This window comes from Etheostoma spectabile, chromosome 12 (genome assembly GCF_008692095.1).
Source record: "Etheostoma spectabile isolate EspeVRDwgs_2016 chromosome 12, UIUC_Espe_1.0, whole genome shotgun sequence".
NCBI classification, from domain to species: domain Eukaryota; kingdom Metazoa; phylum Chordata; class Actinopteri; order Perciformes; family Percidae; genus Etheostoma; species Etheostoma spectabile.
The window spans coordinates 27,965,772-27,973,902 of NC_045744.1; the positions used below are offsets into that span (position 1 = coordinate 27,965,772).

At 42.9% G+C, this 8,131-nt stretch overlaps 1 protein-coding gene across 1 annotated transcript; it reads right to left on the reverse strand.

Annotated features, from left to right (window-relative positions):
• Positions 1–1,291: 1,291 nt before the first annotated feature.
• On the reverse strand, positions 1,292–8,131 carry si:ch211-155e24.3 (zinc finger protein 263). Its single transcript, XM_032531948.1, has 4 exons — positions 7,492–8,131; positions 5,870–5,979; positions 5,184–5,283; positions 1,292–3,415 (listed from the first exon to the last, which is right to left on the reverse strand). Exons 1-4 carry the CDS (start codon positions 7,703–7,705, stop codon positions 2,445–2,447), a joined length of 1,395 nt encoding a protein of 464 aa, XP_032387839.1. The 5' UTR covers positions 7,706–8,131; the 3' UTR covers positions 1,292–2,444.

Sequence of the window (8,131 nt, forward strand, 5' to 3'; positions counted from 1 at the left end):
CACGGAGATACACTGGTAAGAGCTAATGAGGTCTATGTATCCAGCTAATTTAGACAGCTTGTGTTACTGTAGTGTGTCACCAGTTAACTTAATTTAATATTGTATGTGGCGTTTTCTTTTGCAGGGTTCAAATATCTCACCAAAACAAGTTCCTTCCTGAGACTATTTAGCAGAGCCACCGTCGCTGCGTCCGGAGCTTAGCGCCGCCCAAGAAGATTGGGATTGGTTTAACCCTTGTGTTGTCTTCCTGTTAACCATGAACTTGTCCTTCCAGGTCAAAATTGAAAATGAAATTTCTTTTTGTGCTTTTCCGATGTTTTTGTTGCTTTTTCTGATTTATTTGTCACTTTTTCCATGCTTGGCGCATCTTTTAAAACCTGAGCTGGTTTCATAATAGGTTTTACACTTATTCTTGGAATTCATGATCAACAAACTTCATTTATATCAAATTGTACATACGTTTTTAGTTAAAAAGGCAGAAATCCTTAATTATTTTGACTAATAGTTAAGCTCTGAGAATGTTGAGTGGATCACAGATGGGTAGATGTCAAAGCTTAATCCGGATACTGTTTTAAAACCATTAAAAAAAGAATTCAAATGCTCTAAGATAAAATAAAACACCCAAATAATTCAATGAAAGTAATCATTAATGTTACCTGAAGAACGTTGTACCATCCATGTTATTTTTGGGCAATTTGGTTCAAAGAAATCCATATTTCTTATATAAAACACTTTGAAACGGGTCAATATGACCCAAGGACAACACAAGGGTTAAAGAAATGCCAACAACCCAGAGTGTTTGCTGCTGTTGCAAGACCTTCCTCCGCAGCGCTGTGGAGATAGGTCTGATTATACAACCCTAGTTGACAGTTGATGTCAAACAATCCACACATTTTGTGCACATTAGAGCTGTCAATCTTCCTCTATATTACCATTCAAATTCAATTTTTGTTCTATTTTTAAATATTTTAATAATTAATGCTCAAATGCAGCCTGTTATACATATGTACTACACTACTCAGGCTCATGCATTGTCAATGCCACTATAAGCATGTTGTTGCATGTTCCATCCACTAGAGAGACTTTTCCGATTTTACTGTTACTGGAACTTATTGCTCATCACCAACATACTGTACGGAAAAGACTGGACACTAGTGGCTGCGTTGAGCGGTAGGAATACCAGGAAAAACACCGAAGGATTTCCGGAGAGCTTTGTTGTCATTACTTAAAATTCGTCACGGGGCGACAGAAACTACGCACTACAGCTTTGAACAAAGTTTTGGTATTACAGTTCCAGACTAGTCGGTTTTATTGTATCAATAATATTTAAATATTATAAAATGTAACTGTTTTAAACAAAAATACATACATTTAAACAACAGTAAAAACAAACAAAACAATTTCATCCTTCTATCAGTGAATCAGGTGTGTAAAATAAAGCTGATTTATGCTGCTGCTGAGGCTCTGCGCAGAGCGTCCGTGCGTGTGGTGGAGCAAGTGAGAGAGTGACGGCGATTTAGCTTTTGGAGCGAGTAATGACTCTAGAGTCATAGTGGGAGAGTCAAAGTGTCTCCCCTGTGCTTTCTGACCACGGTCAATCCCATATATGTCTATGCTTATCTGCTTCCCAGCATTGTACACTAGGGGCTGCCACCAGTTTCTCTTCACTGACCACTGACAAGCAGACGTGTTTCTGAAAACATTTGAAGCGAGAAGGCCATGATGTTGCTGAATCGGTCTTCATTTCGGATCGACAAAGGACCAAGTCCCCGTGGCGCTACCAGAATGCATTGCACGGCAAATAGAAATGAATGCAAAGCAGGGAAATAACGCTGACAATGGACACACACAGTTGTTGCCCTCCACATCGCCGTGACGTGTAGTTACATTTTTTGAGAGGAGCACACCAAGCTATGGTTTAGGTCCGGATCTACGCAGACGTACTGTACGTACGTACCTACACCGTGGATTTAACACAGAGTAGAGTTTAGATTCTCTGTTCGAGTCCAAATTTGACCGGTATTTTCCGCCACTATTGCTGGGCCGGGCCTTGATCAAGCATTTGTGTTAGCCTAATTAAGAATTATAAGAAAGCTACGCCTCTCCAGCTTCTCCCATGGCTCTTGGATCTTACCCACACTATTCGGCTGAGGGAGCTATGGGTCGAGGTTTTTTTTTTTACGTTTCTTCATTCAGATCCATGTGTGATCCCTTCCATTCTGAATAAACACACAACGCAGTTTACATGCTTCCTCCTTGGTGCATTATTCATTAAGATTATTCCAAAAAGGTTTCTGTAGTTCAAACAACTCTCAGTTAAAAATGGCAGTTTTAACGGCCCACGTAATTGTCGGGTTTAAATCGGGCTGAGGCTCATAATTACAGTTAATGTGTCGGGCCCGCACTAACGCAGATGCGTAAATCGGCCTTAAACCCCTGTGAAGTCAGTGTGCTGTTTTCTGATGGGACTTGAGGCTGGAGCGCTGGGTGAAGCACTTGCCGCACATCGAGCAGGCGTAGGGCTTCTCTCCGCTGTGCACCACCGCGTGTCGGATCAGGTTGCACTGTTTGGTGAAGCTGCGGCCGCACTGCAGGCAGCTGAATGGCTTCTCCCCCGTGTGGCTCCGCAGGTGCTCCTTGAGCTGACTGAACCTCATGAAGCTTTTGTCGCAGTAGGTGCAGCTGAACCTCTTCTCGCCAACGCCGGACCTCCAGGGCGTCCTTGTCCTCCTCACCAGGCCCAGGCCGCTGCGGTTGTGCCCACAGAAAGAAGAAATGCCTATAGCTAGGTTTGGCGCCGGCGTCAAATCCTGGTTTGGGTTCCTCCGTTGAGGAGAATCTGGGTACTGATGATGCTGTGGTGGCGGAGGAACCGAGCATCGCTCCATGGCGTTGATCTGTGATAAAGCACCCTGTCCCTCATCTGGCTGCGGCCTCTTACATCCAAACGTTCTGGCTCGTCTTTTCACGCGCGCTGAACTCCCCACGACTGAGTGGGATTTCCCTATCGAGGGAATCCGGGGCCACGTGTCTCCCATATGCAGTCCGCTTAGAGGCGGGGCCGCAGAGGGGGGTGGCTCAAACTGTGGCTCAGCGTACGGGAAGCTTGGCTCAGCAGCGTCTCTGCACTGATTGGACGACCACAGCTGTCCGTCTCCTTCCTCGGTCACAAACCTGTGGGCTGAATCAAGAGGAGCTGCCATCTCATCGGTCTCTCTGTCTCTCTCGTGTTTCACCCCGAGCTCCGCGGCAGTTTGGTGTCTGTTCGGCTGCTGCTCGGGGAACGTGCCGTCTGTTGGGGAAACCGGAGATCCAGGCTCATCGGCGTTCTCAGCGGGGGGGTAATGCCCTACAAAGATGTCAGTCTGGGCAGGTTGGGAGGCTTCCAAACGTGGCATCTGCTCGGCTTCACCGACTAAAGAAAGAGCACAGGAACCACACAGCATCTTAAAGTAGTGGGTTGTAACAGGGCTGCACAATATATTCATGAATTCTTTTGGTCATCGCGATGTCAACTGGCGCAATAAACACATCGCAAAAGACACTCAGATTTGTCCTGTTAGTTGAAAGAAAATATCAGTAGAGAACTGCACTTCAAAATGTTACTGCCTCTCTTTTAGTGGTGCCTTTTTTATATCAGTTTATATCAATTTGTTAGAAATGATTTCCTTTATTTATCCCAAGTAATACTGTTATTGTGGTATTCCATAAAGTTATCACACATTTTCCTTACATCGGCTCTAAGTCAACAAATCTTTTGATATCACTCTTATCTCTCTCTCTCTCTCTCTCTCTCTCTCTCTCTCTCTCTCTCTCTCTCTCTCTTCCCATCCCCTCTAGACAGAGGGATGGGATCAGGTTGGGGAGAGTTCTAGCCTGGCCAGGCTCCTCTCTTTACCCTGTCTCTCTTAGTTATGCTGTAATAGTTTTAGACTGCTGGGGGACTTCTTTTGACACACAGAGTTCCTCTCTCATCTATCTTTCTTTCTATTTATGTGCATCCATGTCCCAGAAATGCCTGTTACTAACCTAGCTCCGGAGAGTTATTTTGCCAATCTTCATTCTAACCCCAACCGGCCCGTCAGACACCGCCTACCAAGAGCCTGGGTCTGACCGAGGTTTCTGCCTAAAAGGAAGTTTATCCTCGCCACTGTCGCACTGTTGCTTGCTCTGGAGGAAACTACTAGAACTGTTGGGTCCTTGTAAATTCTGGAGTGTGGTCTAGACCTGCTCTATCTGTAAAGTGTCTCGAGATAACGCTTTTATGAATTGATACTATAAATAAATTGAATTGAATTGAATTGAATTGAATTGAATTTTCTGTATTGCCAGAGAAACATTCAAAACATTTAGCCATTTAAATTGTAAATTTGTTGCGTAAAATTAGTAAAACCTAAATGGGCCAGATAAGGATTCCTATTCAATAAGCAGATTCAATTCTGGATTCATGTTCAATAAAATGCTGTGGAACCATGAGAAAATGGACCTGACGAGATGAAAAACAATAAAAGACAACCTGTAGTCCATTTGACCTGAATTTACCGGGCTCCAGTGGTTTCAACAAATCTAAGTTATGAACACAAAAAATGAGCGTTTCCAAATGTCACAGTTCTTCAGCTCTATTCTCTACTCTGACATGGATTAAGAAATGTTGGTATCACGCAGTGTGTACATGCAGACATTTCATATTCCTTGGATTGTTTATGAAGGAGACATGCATTTTACTAAGGCTGCATGATATGACAAAAATATGCAATAAAGTAGTTGAATACCACAATAATTGTATTATTTGCAAAATAAAAGCAGATAAAGTGTACTCAGTTCTGCTGCTGTCAGTATTCTGCTAAAATACAAGAAATTGTAAAATTTTAAACAAACGTCATTTTATAAAAATGTAACCTTGAACTAAATATATGCACCATTGAATTTTGATATTCATATTGATATATATATATATATAAGTGCCGTTTTCTGCTGATATTTTCTTTTAACTAACACAAAAAACTATGAGGTAATGTGTTTATTGCGCCAGTCGATATGGCCATGCCAATAAAAAAAACAATACATATTGTGCAGAGATTTCTTTTGAACATTTTTTGAACTGAGACCAGTTTCCAGCCGTGCAATGAGCCCCTGGCAGCGTGAAGGAAAGCCGGTGTGTACGGGTTTGTGTTTGAACTCACTGAGTTTGTCCTCCGACTCGTTTGTCCACAGGTCGTCCTCTGCACCCTCCTCTTTGATCAGGATGGGTCCAGCTTCATCAGCACGTTCCACGTCTGCACACTGCAACGCCACGCTCAACGTTAGTACTCACACTCAGAAACTACCTGTAAAATACCATTCATCATGCATTTTGTTCAACGTATTTTATAACTCACATGGGGCACTGGAAAAGTAGAGGCGGGAGAAAAAAACATGGAAAATCGCATGTGTTGTGATTTTTGCGGCAACAACATCTTTCAAACTTCTTTGACCTTCCATTTTTATTTTATTTTTTTAAATATTCATTCTGTCAGTATTGGCATTTATAATGGCCGATAAAAAATCATCAGAATCATTTATAATGACAAATAAATGATTCTGATGATTTTTTTTTATCGGCTTTTATAAATGCCAATACCGATAGTTCGGGAAATGCCTAATATCGGCCGATAATATCAGCGGGCCGATGTATGGGTCGGGGCTCTAGTTGTTGTCATTCTAAATTGAGCGTATGTGGGATTTGGACTGTTGGTCAGATAGAACAAGTTAATTAAATAACACTGGGCTCAAGAAATGTCGAGAGGCATTTTACAGACTAAATTATCGATTGATTAATCAAACAAGCAGATTAATAAACAATCAAAATAATATTTTGTAGTATCCATACCTGCTGGGGTTGAGACTGAGCCTCAGCATTCCAACATGTGCTCTGTCTCCCTCTGTTCAACACCACTCGGACTAAAGGAGAGAATCTCTCTGCGGCTGGAGGATAAAACGCTGAGGAAGAACAACGATCAGACACAACATTTTACACTGGTGTTACACACAGTCACCAGGCTGGGCAATACATCAGTATAAATCAATATCGGGATATGAGACAAGCAGTTAACAAAAAACAACCCTGGCCTTTCCGCCCACCAGCGGGGGGGGGGGGGGGTTGCGCAACTCACAGATAGAACTTTTGATGCACGGAAAGAACACACACTTTGGATAGCCCAGTGATGGTGAATGTAAACTCCCATGTTATAAACAACTGCACTGAAAGCAATGCACAACCTCAGTGCATACAAAAATGAATAAATCATCCGAGACAGTGGCTCAATAATGAAAACATGGTTGATCTGATCTTCTGAAGTAGCCGCATGTACCTGTTGCGACCCCCCCCCCCCCCCCCCCCCTGCAGCATTGCTCTCCATCTCTGTTGCTTCTGGTAATCCACACTGAGACCCACAGCAGGCTTGTTGTTCTGTGTTGGTTAGTTCCATAGATTCCTTATCCATGTCTATCTCTTCATCCTCCTCTTGCTTGTTTTGTTCTTCCTCTTCCTCATATTCCTCACTGTCCTGTCTTCCTCCCTGGTGTGCTGGCTCAAATGTGTCACTAACACTAGTGCTAGCAGCATTAGCGCTAGTGCTAGCTGAAGCTGCACTTGATTTTTTTTTCAATCAGTCAGTTTGCAGCATTTTTCACCATCAGCCAACAGTGTTCTCTTATAGTTCTCTCTTTTTCTCCGGCGCCTAACAAATAATCAAATAAAAGAAATGCAGGTAGATTTATTTATTTCAAACCATGCCCGTTTTTGAACATCTTATCTAAATAAGTAATAATGCTACAAAATAATGCTGACTGATGTAAAGGTTTGTGACTAGATGGTAACCATGACTGATATGTGATATAAATACTGATCAGATTATTATACTGGATTACTAGGTGGGAAGGATTTGGAGAAGTTTGGCTATCAGCCGCAGGGCTGTGACAATCATGCACCTCTGTAATTGGCCGGCCGGCCCCTGGCGTCTGCCCAAGTTCCAGATTAGAAGTCCTTCACTGGAGACTAGATATAGGCCTAGTCTTAAATTTTGGATATGTTAATATTGTGATATGACAATTCCTTTTGTCTTTTTTCTAGTTGTTTTATTATTTGCCTTTACCCACTTTATTATATACACATTATTGATGATTGTTTATCACAAATCTCATTGTGGAAATATTTTGTGAAAGCACAATATCGTCGATCGATATCAAGGTAGGCCTGCTTAGTCAAAAATATCGTGATATATGATTTTATTCAAATCGCCCAGCGCTACACAGTCATAACACAAAATACCACGAATTACTGCCATACTGAAAGTTTAAGTAAACCTGGAAAAAAAGGTCAAGAGCACTCACTCATTTTACAGTTGTTGGACAATTTTACAGTCAAAACAGCAAAAACAAACGTGGCGTCTTGAATAGGAGTCGTAGGTGTAGACACCAGGTAATACATGTATCATGGAAAGCCGTCCTCACCTTTCCTCCTGGCTCTCATCCTGCTCCTCCTCAGCTCTGCCTCCATGGCCTCGCTCTTCCGCTTCAGCAGCTCGATGTCCCGCCGGCTCCGGCTCACCTCCAGCCGGAGCACCGCGCAGCTGTCATCCACACGCCGGGTTATCTCCGCCACAGCTGCCTTGGCCAGGACCTCCATGACGGACAGTAGCTGGCTCTGGAAACCGCAGTCCTCCATGTTGACGCCGAGCTCAGTCTCTTTATTAAAAAATAAATAAATATATTCACCCGTACGTGTCTGTATATCACTCACTTCCAGGTTGAATGTATGCAAATTACTGTTCAGAGGGCTGTGTGTAGCCTATTCGTGCTGTAAAAATGCTAAATGTCTTCCGCGGACGGTAACGTAGGGGGAGGGTCGCTCGTTTTTACTATCAGTGGTCAGCTCGGGCGGTCTCACTCCCTCTCGGCTCTAGTCGCAATAAAACTAAGGAATATTTTTTTAACTGACATTTTCGACACCTTCCGCAATATGATTTTAACACAAGTTGGGAATGTTTTAATTAACGTAAGCAGTGCTGTTAGTTCAACGTTATTTCTGCCACTTAGGGACGTACTGGAATCCACAACGAGGTGACCGTAGCAGCGTCACTTGTTGTATTAC

Bases quoted from the DNA above. Each gene is read 5' to 3' on its own strand.
- si:ch211-155e24.3 (XM_032531948.1), bottom strand. From the start codon at position 7,705: ATGGAGGACTGCGGTTTCCAGAGCCAGCTACTGTCCGTCATGGAGGTC. The intron at 5,980-7,491 runs GTGAGGACGGCT...GTTCTTCCTCAG, and splicing joins GATGAGAGCCAGGAGGAAAG to CGTTTTATCCTCCAGCCGCA. The intron at 5,284-5,869 runs GTATGGATACTA...GTGGCGTTGCAG, and splicing joins CTCAGTCTCAACCCCAGCAG to TGTGCAGACGTGGAACGTGC.